This window comes from Mytilus galloprovincialis, chromosome 5, assembly GCF_965363235.1.
Source record: "Mytilus galloprovincialis chromosome 5, xbMytGall1.hap1.1, whole genome shotgun sequence".
In the NCBI taxonomy this organism is placed as follows: Eukaryota; Metazoa; Mollusca; class Bivalvia; order Mytilida; family Mytilidae; genus Mytilus; species Mytilus galloprovincialis.
This window is the reverse complement of record NC_134842.1, coordinates 5,189,002-5,206,944: the sequence shown is the minus strand read 5'-3', so window position 1 is coordinate 5,206,944 and position 17,943 is coordinate 5,189,002. Positions and strand designations below refer to the sequence as shown.

Sequence of the window (17,943 nt, the reverse complement as noted above, 5' to 3'; positions counted from 1 at the left end):
ATAAATATATTTTTAGTTTTATATGTGTAGATACACCGAGGTCGGCGCTTGTGCAGAAACTATCGTGTATAAATGTTGACTGCAGTATTTATTGTTTGGTGTTACGTTCGAGACGCTGTAGGTTCAATTCTTGGTTGGACGACAGTAAGTTTTGTTTCTATGCATTTTATGTTTTTGTTATCTTTTGTTTTTTGTCGAGCCTGCGACTTCTGTTGCAGAAATTAAAGCTCGTTAAAAAAGGGGGTATTGATCCGGCGGCGGCGTCCAAGTCGACGGCCATGGCGGTGTTTACTACATGTACTTATAGGCTTCATATTTTAGAAGGTGGAGGACTTGGATGCTCTGTGTATAGATGACTTTTGTAATGAAGATTTCGTCTGTCATACGTGCATTGCCTTTGACATCACTTTCATGGTTTAATGGTTAAAGTTAAGTTTTTTTAGGTTTTGATCTCATTTCAGGTTTCGTTTAAGACCTGGATGTTTCATGTTTTGTATATATATATATATATATATATATATGAGTCTGAACGATTGTGTAACAATACCGATAAATAGATGGAAAACAAAACACTAAAAAGTGTTGAATATCATTGCACAAAGATGGAAAAACTGAACAGATGATATAAATTATACAATAATTGCAAATATTTCGGCTCAACAAAACTTTTGTCACCAAAGAAGGCCATTTGTTGAGCCGAAATATTTGCAATTATTGTATAATTTATATCATCTGTTCAGTTTTTCCATCTTTGTGCAATGATATTCAACACTTTTTAGTGTTTTGTTTTCCATCTATTTATCGGTATTGTTACACAATATTTCAGACTCATATAATTTTTTCTGTTTGTGTAGTATTGTCAATTTTGATGATCCAATACCTATTAAGTTTACTGGTTGGTAGATTCTTATAGACTCTATATATATATATATATATATATATATATATATATACTATACTACTTATACATGCCTTATGTTATGAAGGTTCCGTCTGTCACACTTGCATGTCCATTGTCCTTGACCTCATTTTCATGGTTCAGTGTCTATTTGCCAAAAAACAAAATTGTTTATATTGTTAAATTCTTCTTATTATGATTAATAAGATGCCTATTTTTAGTATGAGCGTACTTTCAAGGTCATCATGTCCGTCAGGCAGTTTTCATTTGACCTTGACCTCATTGCGTCGTTCAGTAGTTATTTTTCTGTGTTTTGATTTTTTTCTCTAATATTATATGTAATAGATGAATTTATATGATAATTTATATATGTCTCGCAGGTGTTATTTGACCTTGATCTCATTTTCATGGTTCATAGCTCATTGCTAAGTTTTTTGTATTTTGTGTTGTCTGTTTTTCCTATAAGCAATAGGTCAACTATATTTGTTGTATGAAAGGATTGTAAGGTGTATATACCTGTCTTGCAGGTATCATCTGACTTTGACCTCATTTTCATGGTTTATTAGTATGTAAAGTTGTCATGGTAAAGTTTGTTTCTTAGATACTATAAGCAATAGGGAAACTATATGTAATGCAGAGATTGAGTGTAAGGTACGTGTACATGTCTGTCTGAACAGGGACTTTCTATACTTAATTAGTATAGAAAGTCCCTGGTCTGAACTTAACCTTATTTTCATTCATTGTACATTTGTCAGTGTTGAGTTTTCTGATTAAGTTCGTTTCTTATATACTAAAGCAATAGGGAAACTATATTTAGTCCACGTGTATTACGTGATTGTGAGGTATACATTTATTTTCCATTTGGTACATCTGACCTTTACCTCATTTTCTTGGATCATGTTGAGTTAAAGTGACACTTGTAGTAAAGAATGCCAGACATTTTGTACAGCGTGTGCACTCTTATTTAGGTCTGGTTTGGTTTTCTTAGAAGCATTCAAAATATGGTGTAACCGAACTATTCAATTTTTCCGTACGTTCCAAAGTTATGGTTTAAGCATTGAAGTTATAGATTTATAAGCAAGACAATAGACAATAAATGCACAAACTCAGTTATGACAATTGGTAAATGCTCATTTAAGTTCATTGTTTAAAAATGAAAAAAAGAGTAATATCGTTAATGGATTGTAAAACATTATCTCTCACTTTCAAAAATTCAGAAATGTATACACGTATGATTTGAACATATCTAATATTTTTACTGACCGACTGTTATTAGCTTTGACTTTATGCTAAAATATCATTATGTATATTCCTAATATTTGGTTAAATGATTCAAAGTGAAAATTTTGTCATAAGGATTTCTCTTAAATTGATATATAAGGCAATGCCAAATAAAGTGTTAAAATATAAGCATGATAAGTTATGTACGAAACACAGGCACTTGTTTCCGAATCCCTCCTTTATACAACACATTAATAAGGTAGATAAATGGTATACCGCCATCTAGGATTGCACAAGAGCAGTACAAAATCGGTTTAGTTATTTGACTAAATCTGCAAATTTTGAGACAGATTTGCAATTTATGTGGAAGACAGTTAAGTTTATGTGTTTAAAGAAAAATAATTGAGTCATTGCATTATCCAAAATGTTTAAACAAATACCAAATAATTGGGTTTTAGAATATATTTTTCAACTTAGCCATTAAAGGGGAGTTAACTCTTTAAAAACATATTTATACTGGAATGATTGAGAGATTTTCGGTTTTGACTTGTAGCAACGGAAAACAAGTTTGATGACACCAATTGTACTTTTACTTATCTTAAAGCATGTTATAAAATCTATCTTCTAATATTTCATTTTAAGACTTCATCTCCTAGTTTTTTTTTATGTATACAAATGTGTTTTTTCATGAACAATCTATGCAAATTTGTCGATTTTGCAGGACCTGTAGGTCAAGTTGAGAAAAAGTGGCCCACATTAATTATAATATTTAAAACAAAACATGGTAAAATTTTCACTTTGTCAAAGTTGAACAAAATTCTATCTAAGGTGCCTTTTATGATGAGAGGATTTTTTTTCTGAGGCAAGTGCCTGGTGTTCTAAAGGGAGGGTTGAGATCTCATAAACATGTTTAAACCCGCCGCAATTTTACGCCTGTCCCAAGTCAGGGGTCTCTGGCCTTTGTTAGCCTTGTATGATTTTTAATTTTAGTTTCTTGTGTATTATATAATTCGGAGTTTAGTATGAGGTCCATTATCACTGTACTAGTATACATATTTTTTAAGGGGCCAGCTGAAGGACGCCTACTGGTGAGCTGTACTGGTGCTGGAGTTTCTCGCTACATTGAAGACCCATTTGTGGATAAATCATTTCGGCTGTTGTGTTCTCTGTGGTCGGGTTGTTGTCGCTTTGCCACATTCCCCATTTCCTTTCTCTAAATTTTAAAGCTAAAATTTGTGTCAATTTTGCATGATGTTTAAGTCATTTTCCGCTAGTTAGTTAATGTTGTGCATATGTAAATACTTTTGGGTGTTTAGAAAAGAATTCACAGTGAAGGCAGTGAACAATGCGCTGACATAGATAATTTAGAACACGGGTGGGCCTCACGAATAAATAGGGAATTTAGAGTTGTCTTTCCATACCGGAAGTTTACGTCACGTGAATGATAAATTGTTTACCTTGTTCACAGGGCGTGCTTTGGTTATCAGTTTCTATTGCCGTTCTATCTGTTTTTGTGTTGGTCGTAGATGTATACTTGGTAGGTCTGATAAATAAGAAGTTGTATATAAAATGGTTTGAATTACTTATTCAAGAAAAAAGTTATATAGTGTTGCTCAACACTACAACAAACACAACAGGTGTCCGTACAAGTTTGGCGACCTCCTAGTCCAAATAATTATGACGTCTTGAAAGGCTATTATAATTTTTTTCTTTGACGCCTTACTCCCTTTCAAGACGTCATAATTATTTGGACTAGGCGAACTCCCAATAATATTGGTGGTTTTTCCTGGAAAACAATCATTTCATGAAGCAAATATCTTCAAAGTTCAAGTCCTGTTAGTCCATGATGTGATTTCCCTTTAATGAAACAACTTGATATTCTTAAAAACCGTCTGAAATGACAAGAGATAATTCATGTCATTATTTGCATTGAATGACATTCTTAAATAATAAAAATAATAATGCTTTTCAAGAGGTTTTCCCTTGGTATATGTACAAAACGGCCTTTCTCTATTATTCATTATATTTTTATTTTTTTTATACTATTGCAGTTTGAAAAGTTTGTACTTAACTGACTAAAGAAGGAGTCACGAACCTTAACAGATGTAAGGATCAAACAAGATCACAAGATGTACACTTAATTTTGACTTTTGATATATCTATTAGGGAATTATTAGATGTCTTAGATTTATGATCATTTATACATAAAATACTGATTAATGCATAACTACAATTAATTAGGATTGAATTAAATTATGTTTATTCAAACATCAACATATCTAACAATCAGTATACCTATGATTTAATTGAATGATGTTTATTCAGTACACACATAATAATTAAAGGTTTAATTAATTGATTATTATTTTTTTTGTAATAATATAAATAATAATAACATACATGTATTTCATCTAGGAATTATAATATTACTTCAACAATTCTTTAATTTTTCAAAATAAATTTATTTTTAAGTGCCGGATTGTCTTCATGGTCTTAGTCCCCATATTTCCTTGGATACAGAAATGTCCAAAATGGGTGCCGAAATGTCTTTGGATTTGGGTGCCAATTTGTCTGGGTGCCGATATGTCTTTGTTACCCTGTAAACATGGTAAAACTAGCTGCAAAAAGTTCTGCAAGTTAATAATCATTTATGAAGTTAAAGTGATCAATATTTTATTTAAATACAATTCAAGAATTAGAGTTCAAGATTTTTTTTCGATATTTTTTGTGTTTGCAACTTTTGATTATATTCATTAATGAAAAGTAAATATAAGTACACTAAGTTGTTTATTATTGTATGAATTTCCTTTATTCACCATGATAACTTTCCTTACATTAGTCATTATCTACATTTAAAATATGTTATACTTCTGTAACAACACAGGGGTTATGAAATAAGATATGTTTAGTAGCCTTTCATATATATTTATTTATTATAATATCTGATAATCACAACTTTTCTTTTAATATTAAAATTTTACATTTCACATTTTTATAATTTATATGAACATCGTCTAATACAGTCTGATTAAATCAAACCTCTCAGAACTCCTGTTTCTGACATGTCACGTGGGAGGCAAGATACATAAATAAATTATAGCAAGTTAGAGGTTTGATTTTAATCAGACTGGGTCAAACATACAATATGAACATGATGAAAGGAAAAAATAGAGATCATAAGTACATGAAGTATGTTTCAAATGGTATACAGGATAACCAAGTACATACATGAAACTTACAAAGCATACACAATCAATAGCAGTAAATTTAAACTTCAGTATTTATATCTTCTAGAAAATCATGATTGAAGAATATTATTACTATGTATAGCCTACATGTAAGTAAGGTGTGAGTAGACATGTTGTGCGAATAATCACAATCTTTATCAATCTTTCTGACAGTCATAGCTGATCGCAATTATCTTATAAGACTTTCCAAAAAGCATAATGGTCCTTAATAGATACTTCTCTCAGAGTATTAAAGGTATCAGTGTTCTCCCTAGGCCGTTTTAGCGCTATGATTGTCAGCGCTATCCCAATTTCCCGCTGTTCTGTTGCACTGACCGCAGCGCTATCCAAGCGCATCGCTATATTTTTTCGTAATTTTTCAAATTTCCCGCTTATTTTTCACTTCGGATCACATGATCAACTGGTTTACTATTTCTGAATGAATTATTTCCGTTGTATTAAGTAACTCCACAGGACCAGTCTAATAAATTTTACAAAATGGCGACTTGAAACATCAAAATAAACAAAGATTTCAACATTGACATCTATTTTTTTAATTAAAAGAATTATAGAGGCACGACACTCACAAACTTGTTTTACGAACTTCGGACAAACGATGATTTTAAAAACGATCAAACACAGGGATTTGTTACAAATTATTTGCCAGGTTTTCTATCCATACGATCCCCGAAAATGAGCAAGTCTTTTAGTAATAATTATCACCTATTCGAACTTATAATTGATTAGTCAGCAATTTTACCATTTGAAAACAATTGAGAGGATATGATTAGAAAAACATGAAACCCCAAGCTGATACGACTTGAAAAATTCACTTTCTCGATGTCCAGCTTTGATGAAGCCATTTGAATATTATAAAATGAGAAATCATTATGCTAAAAAATGTCAATTCCTGTAAAACGTCGTAAGGTCAACAGTACACTGCTACAATGGGTTTCAAAACCAAACACAGAAGCTGACAATGACTTTAGTCTTTCATGTCTTTATTTTTATTGCCTCTTTGTAGAATGGAAATCGTATGATCGGATTCTCAAACGGAGTTAGAAGACTTAGTATCAAGATTGGGCAAACTAAACCAAGTAAGATGACGTTTGGTGGACTTCACTGTAAGGCACGGTGTGAGATTTATCCACGTACCAAAGATGTGAAGAGATTTAAAGTTCCTGATGATAAAGTGCGATGGAACGTACCCTTCCCAGAATACAGTCCACCATCCTTCACAACAGAGACGGTACTTAGTGGACCATATTACGCAGATCCAGATATATGGTATGGTCAAATGTTATATAAGGTTGCACTATAAATAAAATTATATACATCTGTGTTCTCCCCAGATATTTCATCTAGCATCCTGGTAAAAAGGAAATTTAATACCATCATGTTTCTAAATATAGCATCATATCCATTACACAATTGATAAGACAATCAATTCAGATGGCATAAAAAAACCTTATAATCTGTACAATATTTGTACATAATGGGGAATTAACCAATGTTGAATTTTGATTAAAAACTTGTAAGCTTGTTGACAGTACATATTGCATTTGTTTTATTTTATAAAGTTCTGGGAAAGGGGAGATAACCAAATGGAATGAAATAGATGGCAAAGTTAGTCGAGTAAGCTTTGAAGGGAAATATGAAGTTGTGGATGGACTGCCATTGTAAGTATAAGTTATCATGCATTCTACATACAAATTGTTTAATATTTTGACAAATTTACACAGACTATGCGAAATACGTCGGACCGTCGGACAAATCCGGTGAATAATGGATCGGTCTGGTAAAATTTTGTTGAATTCCGGTCCGAATGTCCGGTGTTTTTTTTCATGGAACATTCTAGCAAAATTGCCAAACGATCTCAAATTCATTTTCATCTTTATTATTCACCACAGCGATGTTTATTTTGTTCAACCGCTAGCCGAACATCGACAACCATTTCATTCGGTCTGGTAAAGCTAGGATGCTTACCAGACCGAATGTCCTGTAAAAATAAAATTCATTCGCGTAGTCTGTTTACAATTAGCTTTATGAATATTAAAAGTATGAAAATATTTGAAATTAACAGGAATATTTTTTGAATAAGAATTGCAATAATTTTATTTATTTATGGTCTGAGGTAGAAACATGCAAATTACTTAAATCCTAGTAAGTCTTAAAAATAAAAAGGGCTATTAATTTAATACGGAAGCTTTTGGCATTTGTTAACTTTTGAAAATATTTTTTTAATTTTCTTTTTTCTAGTTAAAATTACATATTAATAGAACAACATATACATATATGTATATATCTATTATAAAGTGCTATTTGATTTACAGAAACCCTGTGGGAAGAACTGGTATAAAGCACAGAGGTTGTTTAGGACGCTGGGGACCTAACCATGCAGCTGATCCCATAGTCACAAGGTATACCACTCACATGTATAATAAAATGTCTTTTAGGAATTACAGTCATTAGATATATTAAGAAGACGGGGTATTAGTGGCAATGAGACAACTCTTCATCCAAGTCACAATTTGTCAAAGTACCCTCTTCAACATGGAGCCTTGGCTGACACCAAACATTTTACTATAATGATGCAGCTGTTTAAATTAACTATATAAAACAGTCTTAATACCACCCAAAAAATTTCTTCAAATATTATTTTTATGCCCCACCTACGATAGTAGAGGGGCATTATGTTTTCTGGTCTGTGCGTCCGTTCGTTCATCCGTCTGTGCGTCCGTTCGCTTCAGGTTAAAGTTTTTGGTCAAGGTAGTTTTTGATGAAGTTGAAGTCCAATCAACTTCAAACTTAGTACACATGTTCCCCATGATATGATCTTTCTAATTTTAATGCCAAATTATAGTTTTGACCCCAATTTCATGGTCCACTGAACATAGAAAATGATAGTGCGAAACAGGTTAAAGTTTTTGGTCAAGGTAGTTTTTGATGAAGTTAAAGTTACATCAACTTGAAACTTAGTACACATGTTTCATATGATATGATATTTCTAATTTTTATTCCAAATTAAAGTTTTTACCCAATTTCATGGTCCACTGAACATAGAAAATGATAGTGCAATTGGGGCATCCGTGTACTATGGACACATTCTTGTTTTATATATTTTTTTGGTGGTGGGGGGGGGGGGGGGGGGGGTGGGGGGTCAATTAGGAACAGCATAGTGTATTGCACAACAGCAAAAAATTGAATATTAATTCAAATCATATAACCATCTCTTAGTTCTTTAACTACAGTTATACTATGTCAGAAGCCTATTATGTGTCAAATATTAAATTACAATCCAAATTCAGACCTGTATCAAGTGTGATTATTGTGTCCTTTTTTGCTCCAACTGTTCAGGGTTGGACCGCTGCAGTTGTATCCAGCTGTGCTGTGCGAAGCAAGTTATTGTTGATGTCTTATAACTAATGCCCCTTTATGGATAAGGTCAACACATGCACTCAGACAATGAGTTGGTCCACATTTTCTGTAAAAGTGATCTGCTGTTGAAATTTGTTTTTGTCGATATTTATTATTTTATTTATGTTTTTATTATATCTTCAGGTGGAAAAGAACTGAAGATGATGAGATTGTGAAAGGAGAAGATGGTAAACAAGTCATGGAGTTTGTGTCAGTACAAAGACGAGACAATAGAGAATGGGCCATTCCAGGTGTACGTTAAATCTATCATTAGATACTGGGATATGCCAGTGGGTAAAACACACAGGTGTTGGTTAAATCTATTATTAGACACTGGGATATATCTGTGGGAATATAACACCTGTATGTGTAGGTTAAATATATTATTAGACACATAATTAATTTTTCAAATTTTACAATCAAGAGTGGATACATATAGTTTTGCAGTGTTTTACAGTACGCCCAAGGAGTTTGTAATCCCAAACTCCATACTCCGATATTTTTCCTGGTGTAACACCAGGAAACTCCGACATCCCTCCCAAAATTCTCGGAGAAATTTGGGAGTATTCCCTCCGACTTCCGCGTAAATCCGCTACCTTTTGTTTATTGTATTAGCGACATCTCTCCCAGTCTGGTGTGACGCGGTGTGACACCAGGTAATTAATTGCCCTAATCCGTCTGATCTATGCCGGCACGCGACAGTCAAGGTATGTGAGATTTCTAATGTAATTAAACAATTGTATTTCCTGTCTATTGATTATCAGGTTATATCTGATTGCTTGAAACAAATGAAAGATTAAAATAAAAAGCAAAACGTTGTTGTTAATTCTTTCAATTACTCTGTACATTTTAATCAAGTTTTTAAACAACTATATTTGATTTTGACTTCCGTTTTTTTATCAGTAAATAAATATTTAATTTACTGAAAGAGATATAATTGTGCAACAATAAACGGAGACTAACGCTGAATAAATGAGGGCAGTTTAAAGAAAAATTACACGTCTCAAAGTTTTTTATACTACAAGTAAAAAAGAAATTATTATTCCTTATCTGTTATGCTAATAATTCTACGCCATTTCCATTTTACGATTACAAAATAAAAGTTTTAAAATCCAAAATGTTGTTGTTAATGCTTTCAATTGCATTAAAGTTTTATAAAAAAAATCTATACTTGATTATGACCTCGTTTTTTATTTATCGGTAATTGATATAACTTACGAAAAGAGACATACTTGCGTGAAAATAAACGGAAACTAACGCTGAAGGTATAAAATGTGAGCAGTGAGTTTAAAGAAAATTAAGTGTCTTAAAACTTGTATATGCAAGTAAAAAAGAAAATACTATTCACCATTCGTTATGCTTAATAAGTCTACGGCATTTTCTCTTCACGATTAGCATTACTTTAGGATATAATACATTTCGGCTACAACAGGAATACTTCTATAGCTGCATCAACTCGTCGTTGCATAATATTCATTTACGCACAATGAATGTAAACCTTTGTGTTGTATTTAGAACAGTTAACTTTAAATATTTTTAAAACAATTAATTGCCGTGGGAAGACGACACGCATCTCAGTGATCAACAGTGCGTGGTTGAACTTGAACTTGACTTCGCTCACAATATTGAATGCTAAAAATAGTGACATCAATTTTGTCCACGAGATTTTTATTTGGCGGGAAATAGTATCATGTAACAGTAAACTCAGGTGACCTTTCTGGATAACCGTGGGAAAATTCATGTAATGATTGACATTTGTGTGCGTTAAGATTGAGGCTCTAGAAGGTCATTTTACAATTGATTAACCCGATTCTAAATTTTATTCCTTTTCTGAATAAACGAACATCAGCCTTTTATTTATACGTTTCTCAGTCAACAGAGGACATAAACCTGGACATTATTTATACTTCCATAGTCAACACTATACATTAATGGTAGATGAAAACAGGATGCTTGTCGTTCAGTTCCTGATGGGCGTTGGTAGAGATCCTCTGTGAAAATGTGTCGATCGTAAAAATCCGATCCACATTTTTTTTTACATATTTCTTTCTTGTACGATATAATTTCATTTTAATATTCTATAGTATAAATTGTTGAAATACTTCTTTTTATATTTCGCCGAGGACTTTTAACGAGCAGTAAAATACGGATTGCGCCAATCCAATTTTATTTTAAATAATAAAAGATCAATAACAGATCATAACAGATAAAAAACACATGATTTTATTTCTTCATATAATTAAATAAGGTTGTGATTATTGTGTTGTGTCTGGGCGGGGAATTATCTCAGTATTTATGAATATAGGGCTGCCACATTGCATACAAAACTATTTGTCACTTTACAGTTTCTTTTTTAAATTCAAATATTTCAAGTCGGTAATCTACCGAGGTAGTGAAACATAATATTTTACATTTCAAAATAAATTGAAAGTAACAGAGTTCACTTGTTGGTCCGATAAATTAACTCTAGGGTTTGATTTAGATTGGACAAATTACCGTAAAAACAACATTTTGTTTTAAGCCAGTTGATATTAATTATATAATATTGAACTATTAATGAACCGGATATTCACTGAGTAGGTCATAAAAGGTTCTAATTGTGGTAAAATCATCTTTGTTGAAACTTTGTTGAAAAAAACAAAAATTATGACCTGATCGGACTATAATGAAAATACTAAATAAGTGTTTTATTCGTATTTTTATACGTTTTTACGTTTTATTTAATATGACAATGACATGGGCATATACATACAAGAATAATTATCTTATTTTAAATAAAAATGTCACACTTTTATCTGACAATGAATGGACATTTAAATAACGTATTTTAAAGCACATAGGTGCAATCAAGATCGATTAAATGTACAAAGGTAATAAATCTGGCTAATCCGATTATGTTGTCACGCGTCATTAATTTTCAGTTCATCCGATGGGCAATAAACCAATTAACAGCCACGCGGTGTTGGGAGAGAATCTTTGGAGGAAATTGGGAGAAGAATCCGTGATTCGCGGTGTCACACCGCTACACTCGGAAATCGGTGATAAAAGTTCGCGATTACAAACTCTCTGGGCGTACTGTAGGATTTTTATACATTTGTAACTTTCCTGTATTGATACCAAAAATATGTGTAATCAACAGGTCAGGAAAAGGATAAATGGAATAAGAAATATTGAAAAACAATTACTGCATTTGATTTCAGCCATACACATACATAACATACTCATTAAATGGGTAATACGGTCATGTGGCATTTGAATAAATAATACATTTAACAATGTCAATGTAATAAAAAAAATGCAAGATTTGTACGAAAGGAAATATTTGTTTAGGGTATGGTAGAACCAGGATCATTAGTTAGTGCTACAATTAAACAAGAATTTGGAGAAGAAGCTATGAATTCATTAGAAATGTCAGAAGAAGAAAAGAAGGAGATGCACGATAAGATTGAAGATTTCTTATCACACGGGGACAAGGTTAGTCATTATTTATTGTTTCTGTACTTTAGGGTAAAATTGATGCCGGAGAAGTGGTGACCGACACGGTCCTCAGAGAATTCGGGGAAGAAGCGCTGAGTACAAAAGAAATATCACAGGAGGAAAAAGACAAAGCTGTTGAATCGATGAAACAGTTCTTTACAAAAGGAATTAAGGTGGACTTAATTTCATTGATGTTCAATCTATGATCTTTTAATCACATACTGGGGATTTATTAATTTTTGTGGGTACCAATTTTCTTGGATTTAGGAAAACTTGCATGTTCATCGATATTTAATTTCGTGGTTTAGCCCAAGTCTACATACAAATCTATAGGAAATTTTTCATTCGTTGAACATCTGATTTCGTGATTCACCTTTACCCATGAAATCAACGAAATATTTCTTCGCTAGCCAAGGGTTACGATCCACTCCCGTTCTCGTCGCCCTTGGCAAATTGAGATAAATTTCGGAGACACAAGGTAAGGATTTTTATTGGTTGCAGTCTAAACTGGCTGCATCCAATCAAAAAGCGCCAATAACATGATCACGTGTAAATGTAGAAAGTGTTTGTAATCAATTGCCACGTGTTTATTGTGCAGTAAGTCTTTACATCCCTAAACATACGACCACATTCAGTGACAATTTTAATATTTTTAATCGACTAATAGAAGTTCCTTTGTATATTTCTTGCACAAGTGCATGCATGTTGATGTATATTTTCGTTTCCGGCATTACCAAGTGTGTAGAAACTAGACATGCTAGACGTCACCGTGTTTTTACCTCAAAATTGGAGAGTTCTAAGTTCACAAATGTTGTCTTAATCTGCCAAGGATGAAGAGAACGGGAGTGGATCGTAACCCTTGGCTAGCGAAGATGAACAGAACGGGAGTGGATCATAACCCTTGGCTAGCGAAGATGAACAGAAACGGGAGTGGATCGTAATCCTTGGCTAGCGAAGATGAACAGAACGGGAATGGATCGTAATCCTTGGCTAGCGAAGATGAACAGAACGGGAGTGGATCGTAATCCTTGGCTAGCGAAGATGACATAAAGAATCCACAGTAATATCATCTTCATTACCGGTTCACACTAAACATAGTGTAACCCAGTCTCTTTTCCTTTTAGAATACTATGCCTTTTAAAATGTTTTATATATATTACTCTGTAACCCTAGTTTTTACTCGTCTTTATTTAAATGTGCAGTATTGGTTTCTTTATTACAATCATTAGGGACCTTGGGACCAGACAGAGCAAAACATAAGGAATTGGTGATTAAAAAGGAAATGAACCACCAAAACTTTGCCTGAGGGCTGGGTTGCAGTCTTTTTCTTGAGTCAAAATTTAAAGTTTTCTTTATTTATTAACAGAAGTAGAACAGTTCAAGTATCGCGTTAAAGATCTGTATTGAAAAAAAAAAACATCTAATGTAACTGTTGCCCGTGATCTGTATGTATGCTATGGATGCAGGAACTGTTGTACAAGCAACCTGTCAAGATTTAAACATTCAAGAAAAACAGTCAGTCAGGCGTCATACTTATAAATACAAGTGTGTTTTTTTTTTCAATTTTCCTGTACTGGTAATTACTTTTCAGGTAACACATTAACAAACGACAACCACTGAATTACAGGCTCCTGACTTGGGACAGGCACATATGTACAGAATGTAGCAGGGATAAACATGTTAGGGAGATCCCCCCCTTTACCTGGGACAGTGTTGTAACAGTACAAAAAAAAAAACGAATTATAAAAATCAGTTGAAAAAGGCTCATGATCAGATGGATATAAATTGAAATAATACTAATACGAGTGGACGTGGCCAGGTTTCTATATCCCAACAGATTTTAGAGGTTGTAAAAAAAATATAACTTTTATAAGTAAATTTTTCGAGAAGGGTAAAGATGATTTGTTAACTCAAGAAGACAGCAATCCAAAGACAAGAAAGACATCTTAATGTATAACTATAACTTAAGTTTACAAGAATGATGAGCCTCCATACCCAATGGGTTATTATTTTACTTCTTCTCTGTTTCAGGTATACGAGGGTTACGTAGACGACCCTAGAAACACAGATAATGCCTGGATGGAAACTACAGCATATCATTTCCATGATAATGATGGAACCAAAGTAGGACAGTTTAATTTGCATGCAGGTAATTACATCAGATTAAGAAATTTGACAGTGTGTGTTGAAGACCTGTTGTTGTCCTTCGGCTGTTTTCTTCTCTTTGGTCAGGTTGTTGTCTCTTTGTTACATTCCAAATTTTACTGTCAATTCAGAAATTATCCTGTGCATTTATTTGTTTTGTGATTTTTGAAGACTGCAAATATGAGAGATTAATTTTTTGTATCAAATATTACAATAGGTATAGGAAGATGTGGTATGAGTGCCAATGAGACAACTCTCCATCCAAATAACAATTTATAAAAGTAAACCATTATACGTCAATGTACGGCCTTCAACACAGAGCCATGGCTCACACTGAACAACAAGCTATAAACGGCCCCAAAATTACTAGTGTAAAACCATTCAAATGGGACTACCAATGGTCTAATCTATATACATTGTATATGCACAGTTTTGAGATTTTCATCTAATTGCATTATTTGCAAAAATTAAAATCAAACAATAATTTCTGAATTTACAGTGTTAAAGATAAAGAGATATGCATGCATTGAAGACCTGTTGGTTACCTTCGCTGTTGTCTGTTCTTCTATGGTCAGGTTGTTGTCTCTTTGACACATTCCCCACTTCCATTCTCAAATTTATGTACACCTTATCTTTATTTTTTTGCCAATACTGGACATTACAAAGGTTTCCGCAAGATTTTGATGTCATAATGAAAAATATCAAACACCACAATAGGAAAGTGATTGTTGTGAGACGTCAACAGTTCAAGCAGCACAGATTCTCGAGTCAACCAATGCAGTTTTCAAAATTTCAATAAGGGTTATTACCATTAATTCTCATCTATAGATACAAATATTTCTATAGGTAATCTTCCTAACTCATGAAAATAAATAAATTATGCGTACTTTTCCGTACTCTAGTATTCTACCAGAGTATACTTAATACATGATTTAGCATCTTTGTACATTTTGTATATTAATCTTTTTTATGCCCCATTTATGGGCATTATGTTTTCTGGTCTGTGCGTCGGTTCGTTCGTCAGTTAGTCCGTCCCGTTTAAGGTTAAAGTTTTTAGTCGAGATAGTTTTTGATGAAGTTGATGTCCAATGAACTTGAAACTTATTAAACATGTTCCCTATGATATGATCTTTCTAATTCTAATGCCAAATTATAAATTTTATCCCATTTTCACAGTCCACTGAACATAGAAAATGATAGTGCGGATGGGGCATCCATGTACTAGGGACATATTCTTGTTCCACTCTTATTTTAGAATTTATTTAAATTTTATTTTGCATGCTGTCTTTTAGATAAATTTGCAAAATTTGTTTTTATTATAATGGATAGTAACGTGGAAGATTTCTATTTTAGGTGATGATGCAATGGCTGTTCAGTGGATGGTCTGTAATAGTTCTATAAACCTGTATGCTAGCCATAAATCATTTTTACAAGAAGCAGCAAAGAGAATAGATGCAAGCTGGTGATCATGTGACATTTATAGCCTGTTATCATGTGACATTTAAAAACTGTTATCATGTGACCATTATAAACTGATATCATGTGACATGTATAGACTTTTATCATGTGACATTTATAGTCTGTTATCATATGTGACACCAATATTCAGCTTATCATTATCATGATAAATATATATACTGTCTCATTTTTATGCCCCACCTACGATAGTAGAGGGGCATTATGTTTTCTGGTCTGTGCGTGCGTCCGTCCGTTCGTTCGTCCGTCCGTCTGTCCCGCTTCAGGTTAAAGTTTTTGGTCAAGGTAGTTTTTGATGAAGCTGAAGTCCAATCAACTTGAAACTGAGTACATATGTTCCTTATGATATGATCTTTCTAATTTTAAAGACAAATTAAACTTTTGACCCCAATTTCACGGTCCACTGAACATAGAAAATGAAAGTGCAAGTTTCAGGTTAAAGTTTTTGGTCAAGGTAGTTTTTGATGAAGTTGAAGTCCAATCAACTTGAAACTTAGTACAAATGTTCCCTATGATATGATCTTTCTAATTTTAATGCCTAATTATATTTTTTACCCATTTTCACAGTCCATTGAACATGGAAAATGATAGTGCGAGTGGGGCATCCGTGTACTTTGGACACATTCTTGTTATAATTTATTTAAAATAACTTATTTACAATCTTTTTTATCTGTTGTTTTTCTTCCTAATTAGGTATTTTATATCATACATATTTTTTAAACTTTAGAACTGTATTTGTTCTTCCACTGTAAAAAGGATGAGTTATTTATTGTTCCTCTTCTCTGTTTGTCCATCACATTTTGAATTTCAGACGATATGAACAGAAGTATCCCCAGGCTTTTTCTTATATGCATTATGAAATGTAAAATACAAGTTATTTTTCAGATGTAAAGGAGTTAACAATACATGCTAAACAGTTATGTACCTGGCTTGGGAAACAAAGTATGATTATTTGGGATGAATGAGGAGGGCAGTTAAGCAAGAGAAACTTTAATAACATTAGAATTATTGTGGATGGTTGAAAATTCATTGGTTCTCTCCTGTTTCTCTGACTTCCTCCACAAATAGAATCTGACCGTCATGATATAGGCTGGTGTGCATATCATATATTTATTGCTGAATCATCAATTTACAGGGGATAATTCATTTGTATGGTTAAAATATAATACTACAGTATATACTCTTACTTTTGGTGGTGTAATAAAATATAGTTCTAGATAATACCCCCCCCCCCCCCCCAAAAAAAAAAGTTTTATTTAAAGGGTAAAATTGGGGCTAGATCTACTTTAATGGTATTGATATTATAATTGTATTGTCGCCACATTTACATATTTTGTATATCTTTCATTTTTATGTATTTTGGTTATTGAATTGTAATAGTTACAATGTATATCAACAAGCACCAATATTATTGAATCCAAAATATTTAAACATGCAGTTAAACTTGAATTTGGTTAAAAAATATTTGTTAGAACTATAGTAAATCAGAGCATGATAGTATTAGTTCTAGACAGTTCCCCCAAAATGTAATTTATAGCATATATAAGGAGTGAAACCTATTCTAGAAATATCTAGTTGCCAAAATGTTTATCAACTGTAATAATGATTCATTTTTTATGTATATGTCAGTTATATGGTTTTTTATGTTTTTGTCTATTAAATGAAAAATAGAACAGCAATAAATGGACTTATACATGTTAGCTGCAAGATTGTTGTTGGTTTGTGTTGACAAAATAGCGAAAACCACCTTTTGTGCCAATGTTTATTACAAAACCTAAATTATATACAGTCAGACCACCTGTATTAAGCAAAAACTAGTGTTAAAAGACCACCAATTATAGAGCCTTCTGTAGTACATTTTATATAAATTGAACCTGTATTAAAACCGGTTTGACTGTATAGTAAGAGATTAAGTCAGGTTTTCTGTGGAGACGTGAAGATTCTTGCCCTGCAGTGAGTAAGAGATTAACTCAGTTGTTCAGTGGAGACGTGAAGATTCTTGCCCTGCAGTCAGTAAGAAAAACATTTTATGACTCCATTATAAATTTCATTTGGTTGTAAATGTTTATATGTATATGAATG

At 32.7% G+C, this 17,943-nt stretch overlaps 1 protein-coding gene across 3 annotated transcripts; it reads left to right on the top strand.

Annotated features, from left to right (window-relative positions):
• Positions 1–17,094, top strand: LOC143075010 (ADP-ribose pyrophosphatase, mitochondrial-like). 3 transcript variants are annotated; one of them, XM_076250238.1, is made up of 8 exons: positions 1–144; positions 6,371–6,633; positions 6,927–7,025; positions 7,680–7,766; positions 8,908–9,016; positions 12,094–12,237; positions 14,272–14,389; positions 15,739–17,094. In XM_076250238.1, exons 1-8 carry the CDS (start codon positions 73–75, stop codon positions 15,849–15,851), a joined length of 1,005 nt encoding a protein of 334 aa, XP_076106353.1. In that variant the 5' UTR covers positions 1–72; the 3' UTR covers positions 15,852–17,094. The 3 variants fall into 3 exon arrangements, with proteins under 3 accessions (XP_076106353.1, XP_076106351.1, XP_076106350.1); XM_076250236.1 differs by lacking the exons at positions 1–144; positions 12,094–12,237 and adding exons at positions 3,546–3,656; positions 12,270–12,413; XM_076250235.1 differs by lacking the exon at positions 1–144 and adding an exon at positions 3,546–3,656.
• The last annotated feature ends 849 nt before the right edge of the window (positions 17,095–17,943 follow it).